At 41.6% G+C, this 15318-nt stretch overlaps 2 protein-coding genes across 3 annotated transcripts in view; both read left to right on the top strand.

Moving 5' to 3' along the window:
- The window catches only part of ATP13A3 (ATPase 13A3), a 56821-nt gene extending 51770 nt beyond the window's left edge, over positions 1-5051 (top strand). The window contains exon 33 of the mRNA XM_053951383.1: positions 501-5051. Within this exon, the coding sequence (XP_053807358.1) occupies positions 501-698 (198 nt within the window). The 3' untranslated portion in view covers positions 699-5051. The remainder of the gene's footprint in view (positions 1-500) is intronic.
- Positions 3062-11627, top strand: LOC128792726 (platelet glycoprotein V-like). Of its 2 annotated transcripts, none has more exons than XM_053951386.1 (2): positions 3062-3099; positions 8958-11627. In XM_053951386.1, exon 2 carries the CDS (start codon positions 8984-8986, stop codon positions 10910-10912), a length of 1929 nt encoding a protein of 642 aa, XP_053807361.1. In that variant the 5' UTR covers positions 3062-3099; positions 8958-8983; the 3' UTR covers positions 10913-11627. The 2 variants fall into 2 exon arrangements, with proteins under 2 accessions (XP_053807361.1, XP_053807359.1); XM_053951384.1 differs by lacking the exon at positions 3062-3099 and adding an exon at positions 6080-6326.
- The last annotated feature ends 3691 nt before the right edge of the window (positions 11628-15318 follow it).

Raw genomic sequence — 15318 nt, 5'->3', positions numbered from 1 at the left:
GTAATTTGTGTCTTTTTTAATAGCTATTAATACCTGCAGTATTTAGATTTCACATGCCAACAAGTTAAATTCTGCTACTTTTGTCTGACTGGCTGCCTTCAGTTTAACAATTCATGACTTAAAAAGTGTTTTGGGATTTTAGGAATTTGCTTTTTCTAGACCAGGCTTTTATTCTCCAACAGTAAAATAATTTATTGTTCCCTGTTCTATCTGTGATTATTGAAATGATTATAAAATAGGAATTAAAACTGTTGGTGGTCTTAGATGTTACAACAATGTGAAATACTTGGTTTTTTCTTAATGTTTTTGAATGTCATTACTACTATAGTATAGAAGAGATGACCCAACAGAAGAGTTTCTGTACCACAGGTCCAATCCAATGTGATAATGAACTAGTAAATTAAAGACTGAAATAATAGTTTTTCTTCTAGTAATTTACTGTATTGTTGCTGACTTTTTTGTTATGGTAATCCAATTTTCAAATCTGTTCACTTCTGCAGGAGGCTGGGGACTGCTGTGGAGTCAGTTTCCTTTCTTCCCTGTTTGGTTGTAGAGAGAAGACACCAAAAGCCAAGTATATGCACCTAGCTCAGGAACTGCTGGTTGATCCAGAATGGCCACCAAAACCCAGGACAACAACAGAAGCAAAAGTACCATCCCAAGAAAATGGTTCATATCAAATCATCACTGTAACGTAGCAGTGGATCTTGGTGGCATGTATCTTTAGTAGTATTCAGAAGAATGTAATTTTAAGGCTTTATTTGAAACTGCAGTGTGCTAAATGTCAAATTCTGATGCAGATATTTCCAACTGTTTTGTCTCTCTGAACACAAAATTCAGAGCCAGGCGTCTTATGGCTATACATTTTAAAAATGTAAGTTACTTTAGGCAGAACAAAAATGATTGTGTTTCCTTCCACCTTCTTTCAGATTTCATTGTTCCTAAATGAGATGCATTTGAAGGTTTAAACTGCAGGGCAGTTAAAATAGGTTCACATTATTTGCCTGGAATATCTTAATAGTTGTTCTAACCTGCTTATCTGGGCATGTGTTCATATAAACCCTATGATGTGATGGTTTCATGGCTGTACTAGAGGTGCATAATAACCTTGTCATGGTTTGGGGTTTTTTTTGTGTTTTCTTTTTGGTTGGTTGGCGTTATTTTGTTTAGTTGGTTTTTATTTGAGTGATGAAAAGTTTTGTGCCTCAGAACGGTTGTAAAGTTTGTATGTGTGTACCTCTAAGTTTGTATCTATTAGTAAGGAGTGTTTCCAGGTGTAATGTTTGGGTTCTAAGTTCAATTCTTTAATCTGCCACAGCAGGAATTGGGAATGCTGTAGAAGCAATATGCTATGTCCTTAAGAAATAAGCACATTGCTTTCATGTGGATTCTTGACTTCTCTTCTAGCTAACCACAGGGAAGGCTTAGGTGGCCTACAGGGGAAGAGCCATTTGGCTATACTCTAAAGTTTGTGGAGAAAGAAGGATGGAGAATCTAAACATTTTCCTCTATGTCATGTTTTATTACATTTAGCTATGCATTTCTCCATAGACCTTGCTTTTTCCGGCAGAAGGGTTGGATTATCCCTTTGTGGACCATGTCTTTTTTTTGTAAATCTAAAGATCATTTTCCTATACACCTTCAAGTAGTAAGGCCAGAGTTACTGCTGAAGGGATGTGGGAGTGGGAGGGAGGTATTGTCACATGCCCACGCGTGGGATTTGTGCACGTTAAGAGCACAGGCATTTCAAAGAGTCTGCTGGTGTCTTAGGCGCTACATGTAGCTGTACGAAACAAAATTAAGAGAAAATTAAGCTGAAGTCTGTCTTGCTGCAGAACTATAAGGCTTATGCAGATTTTATTTATTAAAAAAAAAAAAAGACGAAAAAAATAAAAGCTTGTATCACCACTAATGCTGCTTAAGCACTAGGGGTAGCCATACATCATTTTGCCATGAGGCAGTATCAGAACACAAGACCACTAGAAAAAGAGGTCTACAAAGAAGTAGAGGCAGACAGCACTTTGACTTGCAAGGCTTAAAACTTTTTTTTTTTTTTTTTAACTACAAATTATATTATTTCGAAACCATTGTCAACTTTGTAAATGTTTGGAAAAGACTTCCTTAGAGTCTTTGGGAAGATGATAAATATTGAATCTTGATCATTCTATTTTTGACCATGGGCAACTAACTGCTCCAGACACCTCCAAGCTTTGGGGGGAGATCTGAGGTCTGAAGAAGTCATGATTCTGTAGAGATCCTTTAGAGAAGGAAGTGGGGTCCTTTAAAGTAGTTGTGGAATGAGGGCCCCAGACCCACTGGCTGGCTGGGATTGTTTTGAAGTGTGTATATTCTGATGATGGAATTTGAGGTTTTGATGTTAGGGATTTTTTTTCTTTCTTTTTTTCACTTTCTTTCCTTTTTTTTTTTTTTTTTTTGGGGGGGGGGGTGTCTTGTTTTGTTTTCTTCTTTTAAATTCCTGTGGAGACAATTCCATTCCAGCCTTGTTTTAATAAGCAGAATTTTTCAGATCAGGCCCAATTCCCTTGTGCTGTTCTGTAAGACAGTATGGACAGTGTGCTCTGCTGCTCATAGAATCATTAAGGTTGGAAAAGACCTTCAAGATCATCAACCATTAACCATGTTAATGTCAATCATGTTGTGGTTTCTGCAGTGTTGAATATACTGTGCCAACAAGGAATCTAAAAGTGGTGCTAAATGGTTTGGAAGACCTTTTCCTAGAACTTGGTTGTTGAAGTTATTGCTCCTCCTAAATAGTATGCATATGGGTGTACTATCTTCCAGTCCAGCTGTCAACTCTTTTCCTGATTTCTGTTGTTGTTGTTGTTTGTTTTTGAGGAGTGGAGCAGGGGGAAAGGGGGAAGTGGTTTTCTTAGCATTCATTCAACAGAGCAATGTTCTTATTATCCTGGCTTCATAAGGTCATAAACATTGAACAACATTGGTGGCTTTTAAAGGGTCTGCAAACATTGGGTACATTAATTAGTCATGAACCTGAGTCAGTTGGCTAATTTCTGCCAATGTTGATTTTACAAAATCTTTGTAGCATGGAATAACTGATGAAGACTAATTCTTAGCTGCGTAAGTAGTATCCAAATCTAAACAAAAATAATATTTTAGTTGAAAAATATTGTGAAGCTATGCATCTTGGACCTGGGAGCTGTGACTTATCCTTAAACGCATAAGCTTCTGCTTTCCATTTCATTGACCATTTTAGATTTGCTGTTTCATGAGAACTGAAAGGAAATATTTGTGTCTTTCCCTTTTATATGCTTTTGCTTAATACTTTCCTAGACTGATAATTTTTCTCGGCTTGTTTGGTTTCTGAAGCTAGTTTTTCAGTCTTATTCTAGTTTATTAGACTTACCTAGAAAGTGAGGAGGAAAACAGCTCATTAAGGTGGGCTTGTCTTTGGAGAACATTTATGGGAACTCTTACTAAAACAGAAATTGCCAAGTGTCTCCACTTAACTGAGTGACTAACGGCTCATGAGCGCAGTAAACTTGAGTGTTCTGCAAATGGGAGCTTGTTTCCTCCAGGTCTGAGTTCAGGGTAAATGTTCCTGGGTTGCATGCTTGAGCTCTGACGCTTAGTCAAGAATAATAAATCAGCTTTTCTGAGAATCCGTCTTGTTGTTGCAAGTTCAGCCACAAAATAAGCATTTGCATTTTCTGCAATTATTGGGATTTATGCCTTCCTGCCCAAGAGCTGAATTTGACCACCTATCATTTTTCTCATTTTGAGCAGTTTAGTTTTTCTGGTTTTCAGAAATGCAGCAAACTAGATCTGCACTAATGTATTCAGTTTGTTTTGAAGTAAGATGAAATTAATTTTGTAGTGAAAAAAATCTCTTTCAGTGTTCATCTTGGAAATCTAAATTCAGGTGAACAGACCAAGTTAGTGAGCTCCACTAGATACTGGGTAGACATTTTCTTCCTGCTGTATATTTTGGCCTTATGTTGAGGAGTTTGATTTATTCTTAAATTATTTGTGTATGCAGACTTCAATCTGTACGTATTTTATTTTGATGTATTAGGATTTGTAAATATTACTGATTTTTAAATATTATTTATGCACATACTTAAAGGACTGGTCTATCCAGAAAAACAGTTGCTAAATAATAAATGTTACTTTTTAGAAATAAATTACAAGATCATGAAATTGTATATCCCTCAGGGTTGTTTTTAAAGGTGTTTTTTTCCTTCCTTTCCCTTCAGATTCAATTAGCAGTAAACTCTAGTTTCATGTACTATAGAACTAAATCTACTGTAAAAAGAAAATGCTGCAAATAATGCTTGAATAGAAGCGGCTGAAAAAACCCACAGAAGTGACTGTCCATATTCATCATAACTTTAAATTGGAAACTCTTACTGTTGCACTTTTTAAAAAGTTGTTGGATTTTTAATTCTATTTATTTTTTTCTTTCTTCATGAAGGTTGTGCTGAACAGTCATCCCAAATTGGGTAAATAATCCTGTACTGTATATGTGTATATGCAGTATAATACTAAGCAGATGTGGAGTCCTTTTTATGCTGCAAATTTTTAATGCTTATGTTGGTCATCACAAAATGAGAGAGCTCAAGTCCTGTAGGATTTCTCCCATGAAATTCTGAATTGTAAACTTAGGGTTTTGTATGTCTAAGGGAAAGCTGTGGGTTTTTGACAATTTTTAGAGTCTTGAATATGTTGATTTTATATACAGTAAAGCTTCAGGTTTTTAAAACTATTTTCAACAAACTGCAGCTTGTTTAATAATTATGTGAACCAGAAAATACTCAGTTTGTCATTAATTCCTCAAGCCTAACACAGATTAAAATGTTCATCATTACAGCACTCTCTAGAAGCTCAGCTTCCTTTTATTTTTAAATCTGAAATGATACTACATCTTTGTATTTAAAATATGTATTGCTGCTCTAGAATGGTACCCTGTTGTCAAGAGGCATACATAAATAACTGTACAATAGAATTGTAAATAGACTTGTAAATCATTTTTGTGACTGAAGCTCTTTGAAAATAAAATTAAAATGAACAGATATTTTAACTCTTCTCATTAGTTTCATGAAATTGTTCTAATTATTCTGTATAGAATTAGGTGCAGAGCTTGTTGAAGAACACAGACTTACTCCCTCTGATGTCATGGATATGTTGTTCAGTGCCCCTGTGTTTCTGCAGATGGGGGTGGGAAGGGTGCCTGCTGTGTTAGTGTTCTGCAGGGGATCACACTGAGCAGCTTTTCCTGGTGGCTTATGAGAGCCATTCTAAAGCCTTGTACATGTGATGGCAGCTTGTTTCCACCTTTGGTTATTCAGATGTTCCTTCTCTTTGGACATGTGGGAGGCATGATCTGAGCTGTCACCATTGTCACAGTCATATTCAGAAAAATCATGTGGAAATGAAGACATCTTTTCTGTCCTGGACTCACCTTCCATTGAAACAGTCATTGGCAGAGCACATTATTTTACACTTGAAGACAAGATACTTAAAATACCATTTTACTTAATAACAAAAACTTAATCTTTCCATTTCAAGCTTCTATTTTTACAACTTAGCTTTTCTCTTTCAGAATCTTACAGGTTTTAGGTTTTATTGGCCTGCCACTCCAGAAGACTTTGAGGCAAAACAGAAACTAAATGTGTCAACCTTGGAATGCTTAGCCAAAGCATTAAGCAAAAAGCACCTTCATTCCTTACTGAAATTGCTTTGACTCCAATCCTGCAAGAAATTAAAAGTCGGAGCAGCTTTGTGAATGTAGGAGCACTTGGTTTAAAGTGGATGTGTCCATTCCTTCAAAACCTATTTAGCAGACCGGTGACAAATTTGACATTTCTGATCACATCTCACATTGAAATGTAGATTTCTGACTTCACTCAGATTTGCTTTGGGTTGGCTGAAGCACATACTCCAATATCACTGCCAAAGAAGCTACAAGTGGGACTTCTGCTGTTGGGTGTGTGACTTAAAACTTTCTCCTGTTACGTGAGTGGCTTCGAGCCCTACTTTTGGAGTTACATACAACCTGTGGAAGTTGGTTGCTTGAACAATTGTAGGCAAAAATCTGCTCAGAAGCTTTAAATATTGTTTGGCCTTCGGCCTGTCTCAGTAACTGGGCAAACATGGGTGACAGTGTTATCTAAAGGATGCGTTTTGCTGTTTTACTTCCCATTTAAAGTGCAGTGTCATGGTGAAGCCTGATTGCCTGCTCTGCTCCTAGTAAGTTCCTTTAAAAAGCAGATAAGTTTCTAAGGTACAGCTCAAAATTCCTTTTTCGTGCTTGTATGAGTTTAGGAACTTGCAAGACACTAAAAGAGGTAAGCACCACTGTAAGCAATACATGTGCTCAGTGTTCTGTAAGTTCAAAACTGATTGGAGACTTCTGATATAGTAACAGTATTAATGTATTAATGCCTCTGGCATCCTTTTGTAGTCTTGAGAAATATTACTGGGGGGGAGGGGGCTGAAAGGGAAAGAGGCTGTAGACCAGACTTTGGTAAATGACCAGCCAGGCTGGTACATTTTCTGGAATGTCAGGTGTCTCATGGGAGGGTTTGAGAGAATTTTAATGCATGGGAACATATAATTATGATCTTTATTGTGGGTATTACTGTAATCTGTACTGTTAAAATCTTTAAATGTTTTTTCAAAAAATACTGTTAGCAGCTCTAGATGTTTGAGACCCATAGGCTTGTCCAGTTCTTGTGGCAGCACTTACAGCCTTCCTATCTTGCAAAGAATTTTACCATTTTGCTGCTTGTTTGTCAAAAATAGTGCTTTCTAGCATTTCTGAGCATCTACTTGTCTTCTTGTATACTCTCTTATCTTTTGCTATAAGACCAGGAAAACAGTCATCACAAACCTACAGGCTAGTGTTAGTCTGTTTCTGATTTTACAGAGTGGCCTGTAGTCATACCTTCCAAGGGACCTGCATTTGCAGTTTCTAGCATAACAAACTGGGGGGTTTTCCATCCATTTGGTTCTCTAGATCCTTGCTTCTCTTGTCTAACTGAATCCTGTGGTTCTCCTGTGGTCTTGAGTTGTTGGTGTAGTTTGAGATGTCAGTCAGGGCTTGAAACAATTTTTTTTACATGTTTCTGGATGGAGGGTTCTGCTTGTGGGGATAGGTAGGATCAGGGACAGTCTGAGTTACAAATTTATTGAGGTTAAAGCATCACTGGCTTATGACAGAGTTTTGGGGTGGGGAAGATTACTAGGAGGGTGAGATTCTCTGGAAGATTCTTGTTTGACATGTGAAAGGCTTTTGGAAGAGTGAAATCTCTTGCTATTTTTTTAGTGATGCCTATGTCTCATTCAATGAGTTGTGAAAAGCCCACTGAGATCTTGCTTTGTGGCACTGTGTAGCTGGTCGTTGATAGCCCTAAATGCCATGGCCTTCCCTTCCTGAGGGAGAATTAGAGATTTTACCAGACTTCAGTACTCTGAAGCTGAATAAAACTTTAATTTTTTAAAAAGCTCTACCTTTTGCTCTTCTGTTTTTTTCTGTTTGTTTTTTTTTTTTTTTTTTTGTTGTTGTTTTTTTTTTTTTTTTTTTTTTTTTTTTTTTTTTTTTGTTTTAATGCAGTAGCTAGTTTGGACTTGCAGCTGTTTTGGGTCCATTGTGGTATGCTCTTGTCAGCAGTTCAGGTGCCTGAGAAGCTCTGCTGTTCTTCCTGATTTCTCTTTAAGTGAAGGGGGTTGTACCCAACAGTCTGTCTGTGGGATTGGTATGGGAGAGCTTCATCCTTGCCCCTGAAAAAGAGTATCTGGGGATGGAGCCTTCCTCTCCCCCATGTTCCTGGTGCAGAGGCCTGACATTGTGTCAGCTGTCCCAGTTACATCTGTGGAAGTTGTGTAGCTATTCCAGTGGTCCCAGCTGCTGCTTATTCTGCTGCTCAGCCAGTGCTCGACATCCAGGTTTCTGATACACTTGGGCTTGTTGATTTCATTGAGGAAATATTTCTAGACCGTGGGTTTCTGTTTGCCTTGCTCTTTTAAATATTACCATTTCTACCTGCAATGATTGCTTTCCTGTTTGTTTGGAAATGTACTCAACTTTCCAACTTTGTGGTGTTTCATGCAGCTGTACCTTTATTGCTACAACTTCCCATCTAATTTCGTGTGCATCTTTCCTCTCATTTCATTGTACTTCTAATACCACTGCTGATAGCTCTGCATCGTGTTAAGCTGTTGAAATGAGGCTTGTTGGTTATCAGAGGCTCACTACTGTCCTGTGCCATATGGGGTCTTCTGTGTTATTTCAGGCTGTGTCAAAAATAGCCCATTCCTTCTTGTGTGTTCCTGGGCTGTTCCAAGAAGCCATCACTTGAAAATGCTGAGACAGGATTTAATGGGACGGTGCTGTTTTGCTTTTCACCACTTAAAGTACAGGACAACCTTTTTACCTCCATTGTCTATTTTTGCAGGCTAAATTTTTTATTTTTAAACCTCAGATAACTTACAGTGGAAAAACACAGTGAGTTCAGGACCTTTTGATAATTTTTTAAAATATTTTTGGCATGTAATTTAGTATAATATACTAAACCTTGTCTAATGGAAGATGTCCCTGTTAGATGGAAAGAGATGATCCTTAAGGTCCCTTCCAACTCAAACCCTTCTGTGAATCTGTAATGCTTTTCTGTTCAAATAAATAGATGTCTTTTGACTACTTAAATGTTTCATCATTATTTTTGTCTGCTTTTATTATAGCTAATTGATACAAATACAAGGAATACTTGATTTACAAAAGTTAATTCATCTGTATTTCTCAGTGTAAGCTGAGCACTTCAGAAATATTGGCAGTCAACAATAGAAGAGATTTTGAAGTTTGCTTTCAAAGCAAGGGAAATTTTGCACACATTTGCAGGTTTATGATATAATCACACATCTTTGTGAGCTGCTAAGTTACCTATGATCAAATCCTGATTCTCTCTTATCTCTCCTAACAGCTAATGTTTCTGGCACTTCAACAAGGATGTTGGTGTTTCGTTTGTCAGTGATGATCAAGCTTGTCTTCCAGTTGGATGCATCTATTTGTCCTGAGAAGTGTGACTGCTCTTCAAAAAAAGCAATTTATTGCTCTGGCCCCCACATAAGAGACCTGGAATTATTAAATCTGCCTTGCAACATGACAGAAATACACATAACAAATGCTAACATATCATACTTGCAGGATGTTTTTGCTAGGATGACAGAGCTGCAGCATCTCATCCTGTCTTCAAACAACATCTCTCTGGTTTCACCAACGGCTTTTAAAGGCTTGGGAAGGCTAAAAGTCCTCAAACTGCTAGATAATAAGCTGGTTGAACTTCCTTCAGAAGCATTTGATGACATGGTGCAGCTTCAGCAATTGATCATTGAAAGTAACAGGTTGAAATCTATTGAGGAAAATCTGTTTGACAAGCTGGCTGGTTTGCAGGAGCTTTACTTGAACAAAAACCAACTAACAGCACTTCCCAGTGGCATGATGAAGAAACTCACCAAACTCAGAGTACTGAACTTGTCAAGAAATTACTTAGCAGCACTGCCTAGAAATATATTTAGTGCATTAGCCAGGCTTGAGAGGCTGATGCTGTATATTAATAGGCTGTCTTCAATAGAGTCTGGTATGTTTGATAGCCTGAAGGAGCTGCAGGAGCTTTTCCTGCATTCCAATAATATCCATTCCATTGCTCCTGATGCATTTCACTGTCTTCGTAAACTAAGAACCCTGACACTCTCCAGAAACAGGCTTCAGGTTTTGCCTTCTGGCCTTTTTTTGCACTTACATGACCTGTCTAAACTGACCTTGTACAGGAACCCACTGAAGACTCTTCCAGAAGTACTGTTTGGAGAGATGAGGCATCTTGGTAGCCTTTGGCTGTATCACACAAAACTCTCAACAATACCAGATTTTGTGTTCAGTAACTTGACAAATTTAGAGCTTCTTGTGCTAAGTTTTAACCCAGAGCTTACTGTTCTTCCTAGTAATGTATTCAGTGGCCTGAATGAACTGCGGGGCCTTTCTCTCCATACAAGTAATATTTCCAGTTTGCCAGAGGGAATCTTTCTGAGCCTTCAGAAACTGCAGAACATTTCCCTCTTTGATACAAGGCTTGAGGTTCTTCCTAGAAACCTCTTTCATAATCTCAAGCGCCTCCAGAAAGTTTACCTGAATAGTACTAACCTACAGTCTCTCCCTGCAGACTTCTTTACTGCTTTACCTGAGCTGGAAGAAGTTGTCCTTGATGACAACCCTTGGAAATGCGATTGCCAAATTCTTGGCTTCCAAGAATGGCTCCAAAAGAGCACAGCAATAGTTAAAAACGTGCCATCTCTGATGTGCCACAGCCCAATGGCACTGCAGAATATTTCTCTTGTGTCTCTAAGCATCGATGACCCAGAGTGCCTGCCAACCACAGCTATGACCTATCAGACATTCAGCTCAACTTATTCCCAGACTTTGACATCTCCTGTGGTGTATCACTTCACATCATCTCGGGAGACTGCTGTAACAGTGCTGTCTGACATGGAAATCACCAGCACACCCACATCAATTCTTCCTGCAATTCCAGGTTTTACCTACTCCCATGTTGAAGATGTTGGACAACCTGGGTTACATTTCTCAGATGTTTCAGTCCAAACTTCTCCCAGCATCATAGCACGAACCAACAGTGTCAGAGGGACAGATTTAACTACTCTTGTCTGGTGGGATGAATTTCCAGCCCACAGCAGTGCTAAACCCTATTTTAATACCAGAGTTACTTATTGCCAGCTATTCTTGTGTGTTCACAGTTTGATTTTAACACTCCAGACTGTAGTCATTGTGCTCAGTCTGTATGTGATGGGTAACACCAGGCAACTCTTGCACTTCAGAAATATTCCTGCTCAGCCTGTAGTTCTGATAAGAATATTAAGAAGATAGAGAAATCTAGCCCAAGAAAGAACTGGAAGTGTTGCTTTGGATGCTTTTTTGAACATTTGAGCAGTTAATACTCGATTCAGATCTGGATTACAGCTCTTCATAGCAAAGACCATAAGGACCTTGTCTTTATAACATAATGGAAATGAATTTTATGCATCTCGCAGCATTTGCCAAGAATGGCTGTAATCACTGTAAATTGCTACAGCACTTAATGCATGAACCCAGAGGGCAAGGTGCAAGTACTGTGGTCACCTCTACACCTGTGCCATGGGTTTCCTGCCTTGGAGTGCTGCCCTGTCCCCTGCCAGAGGCTGCTGCCTGCTGAGTGTTCACTGCTCAGATGGAGTGTCATCAATGGAGGAACTCTTACATAGGAACATGGCTTCAACTGTGCTTTGGAGATCACCCAAAGTACTCCAATAATATTATTTCCTCTACTGCCTGCAATCTTTTGTCTCCTTACTGAGAAGACAAATGGTGGTTTTGGGAGGAGATGCTGGGAAGGACCTTTAAACAATGGGGATGTGTGCAGAATGGTGTGGTGCAAGTGTCTTAACTTTTGCCTTCTGTCCTCAGCCCCTTTCCAGGACGTGGCATGAGGAAGGGGTACCAATTAAAGCTAACAGCAGAGGAAGATGCTGAGCTAGGAAGTATATTCTTGATGTATTTTATTGTTTGATTGGAGGTTTTCTGGAAACTTTGTAAAGTTCCTACAACTCTGAATTTTAAGTAAACACTCTCATCCTTAAACTTTGGCCAGTGGTCTGAAAAAAACAAGGTGTTCCTGGCTGTGTGATGCAGGGAATCTTGAAACCAGACTACCAGGTGGATGCCTGGGACTGAGGAAGGCTCCACAGGGGTGAATTGGTTTGAGAGCTGATCTCGACTGAGCTGGGAGAGAAAAGAATGGTCTCTCCTGGGCTTGGCTAGCAAAACAGCAGCATGCAGCTGAGGGGCAGGGAGCCTGCCTGAACTGAGGGCCATGAAGTGTCACCTCTGTTTTGAAGCTGGCTGGGGAATGTACACAACTTCATCAACTTGGAGTGTTCAGTCACATTTTCAGTCTCACTGTTTTTTACTTTACATACTGCTGTTCCCTGTCTTCCAGTCCTTCCAAGTGTTGATGTGCAAAGGCAACTACTAGGCCATAGTGTGGGTTTTGGTCATTATACTAACATTTTATTAATACTTTGAATTGTGTGAATATTTTAGTTCGTAGGTAGACTGGGGCTGTCAGACTGCCTGTGCTTTAGTAGCTCTTAGATTTAACTATCAGCTTCTATCTACAATATGGGACTTAGTTTGCTCTTAAAAACTCTGATGTGATTAAAAACCTCTGGGTGGATCCCTGGCTCCTTGTGCCAGAGAGCCTCTACTCAAGGAGTCTTTTTAACCTTAGTGACTTTCTCACTAATAGGGACTTTCCTGGATGACCTTTAAATGCATAACAGACTTGAGGTGAAGAAAACTTGCGTTTCCTGCAGGTTGGTTATGGTTGGTTCCCAGCTGTTGTTACTCTAGGCAGTGAGAATAAACTCTGACTGCTTTGTTTCAGGGTGCTCTGCTGCTGGGCCTAAATTTCTCTCCCAGGCTTTGAAAAGAGAATGCGCTTCTATAGTGTTAAATGGTCATTGCCTTGCTGGTGAGGTTTAACAAAATTTAGCAAACCTGGCTAAATAGGAGTTACAGCTATCTCTAAAGAAGCAGAAATGTAAGTCACTGCAAGTGGTGCAAAGCAAGCTGTGACTGGAATCATAAACAGATGCTCCAGAATATTTACTGCAATATAATTGAGAGAAGCACAAAACCAACAGTGAGCTTTCTCAGTGGTGGTTCTGGGTGGTTGCATGTAGTGTTTAGGAAGAGAGAGTTGTTGCAAATTTAGGTTCTTGGTTGGACAGCTGTAATAACCACTTAGTGCTGTGCCAGCTCCAGCGCTGTCGCACGGTGCCACGCAGGCATCTGCTCACAGTAGGCAGGTCAGTATAATCAGCACTACTGAGGAAATTCTGGTTTTGAGTTTTACAAACCATGCTGGTGATCGATACCTCAGTGAAGGAAGCGTGCTCCAGGCACTTGAATGCACAGTGTCTGATTTCTAAGGAAAAGCACCTGTTTGCCCATGGTATGGGTAGGACACCTTGCTGTCCAACCCGAGGGCAGCAGGGCAGCAGCAGCTGCCGCCTATCTGAACCCTCTCTGGCTGCCCTGGCCCTGCAGCGGAGCCAGCTGGGCCCCCACGCTGCTCCTTGGCTCCCGGTGCAGTCGCTGAGCTGCAGCTCTGGCACGTGGGGGCTCTGGCACAGAGCTGTGCACAGCCAAGTGCTAGGACGAGGATGATTCCTCTTCCCAGGATGATTCCTCTTCACATGCTGTCATCGGGCTTTCCCCACGCTTGAGCCAGACGGGGAAGTGAAGTCATCAGACAACAAAAGGCTGGAGCAATGAGTGCCTGGGGTGGTTTACTAACTTTCCTCTGAGGTGTACTGTTTTGAGCTGCCTCTGAGTCATTGTTTCTTGCCCAGTGGAGCTCAGCCCTTCCTGAAAAACTCCCTGGCCTGAGAAACCCAAGGATATCCTTGTGCATACCCCATTCCTGTTTTTCCTGGAGAAGGGATAGTTGTCCAGGTCAGCATGATGCAGCTGTGGCAGGCAGGAAGGCAGCAGGCTGGTCCCCAGACCCTCTCTGGGCAGCCCTGCCTCGCTGCTGCCTCAAAGCACTGTTCCCTTGTGTGCAAGGATTTTCTCAGTCCCTGCAGCCCACGCTTGCATCATCTACTGCCCAGCCTTTGCCACCAGGCTGGAAGGGAACACAGTAGGCTGGAGGTAAGAAATTGGAGGTACCTAATCCCTGATCCAGTGGGTCCCTGATATTGGAAAAGAGGTGAATGCAAAGCACATCTGCATACAGTGGCTGAATGGGTCGGTTCCGCTCTCTTGGCTCCTGATGGAGGTGCAGAGTCATGGTTAACAGCCCTGCATGTTATCCAGACCTCCAAGTCAAGGACCTGCTTCCAGGACCACATCCTGTCTGGGAGTGCTTGGGTACCTCACCACCAGGCCAGCTGTGCCAGCCCAGTCATAGCTCGCTCCGTCCCTTCAAATGCTTGCTGCTGTAGCAGCAGCTCCTGTTCTCTCTGTTTAGGAAATCCTGGAGCAGTGGGAGCTCTGACCTACCCTGTGCCAAGCTATGGGACTATTCATTGTGTTTCCAGCTTGATGTCACTACAAATGCTATTCTCCTTTGCTTGTTGGGATTTGAAGCCAGAAAGTCCCCAAAGCACAGGTTGCTGAGGGCAGAATTGAATGAACTGCTCCCACAAACAGTAGCAGCTCTGCCTGTTTTGCAACCACTGCAGCAAGCACTTCCAAGCCACCAGCACACACGATCTTTCCTTGTGTCCTTGGTGTCCTGGTCCTTTCCATCCCACCACCTCTGCCCCATGAGGCCAGGAACTGCAGGAGGGCCCTTATCGCTGCTTGCAGAGGGCAGTGAGCTTGGACAGCTGCCTGTGAAATGCAGTTCAGTCCTCCAATGCACAGCAGCAAGATCAGAGCCTGCACCTCAGATCTTCCCTGTCCTGATGGCAGATGTGCTTGGAGAAGGCCCCCAGTGGTGCTCTGTGGTTCAGGAGTGCGTGCAGCTGCTGGCTGTAAGGCAGGAGCTCTGGGAGCCTCTGCCTGACATTATGGAGCATTGGCTGTGTCTTCTCTAGGCTTCCAACCAGCACAGCTTGCCTAGGGCTGCTGAGTTGGCAGCCCTGATAATGTGAGAGCATTTCCTAGGGATGTCAGAAGAGCTGGGAGGAGACACAGCCCAGGCATGTTCCCACTGGACAAGACCATGAGTTTACAGATTCATGGTGAGCAGAAGGCCTGAAGCTCCTGCTTTGTCCCAGCCAGGGACAAACCAGGGAGGTGTTATGCCTCCATTTTTGTAGCCAAAATCTGGGTCTACACTCACCTGTGGGTGGATAAGCCCTGGTATAGTCTCTTACTTGGGCCAAGGGGGGTGAGTCACTGCAGGGTGGGAGCTTCTGTTCCAGCAGCACCCGGACCCATCCACCACTGGGCTCAGCCCTTGTGCAATTGCTGCTGTAGGACTGGCATGCCAGAATTCCAGCTGTGCCTTTGTGTCTCTCTGCATGGAAAAAGCTCAGGGCAGAGAGCCAGTGATGGCTGGCAGCAGCTCTGCAGTCTGCTGTTCACTCCTCTGCTGGCTTCTCCTGGGAAGAAGTGAGGCCCCCTTCCCCCTTCGTGTGTTGGGAAGAGGTCCCTGGGACACTTTGGGGTGCCAGAAGTAGCTTTAAAGAGATGGAGCTGATCCAGGAAACATTTCTCAGTGTATGAGCCCCATGCCATCGCCTCACGCTCCAGCTGGTCCTTCCCCCTTTCACAGGCACGTC

This window comes from Vidua chalybeata, chromosome 10, assembly GCF_026979565.1.
Source record: "Vidua chalybeata isolate OUT-0048 chromosome 10, bVidCha1 merged haplotype, whole genome shotgun sequence".
Classification (NCBI taxonomy): domain Eukaryota; kingdom Metazoa; phylum Chordata; class Aves; order Passeriformes; family Viduidae; genus Vidua; species Vidua chalybeata.
The sequence above is the reverse complement of the archived record's forward strand: the minus strand, read 5'-3'. Positions and strand labels throughout refer to the sequence as shown.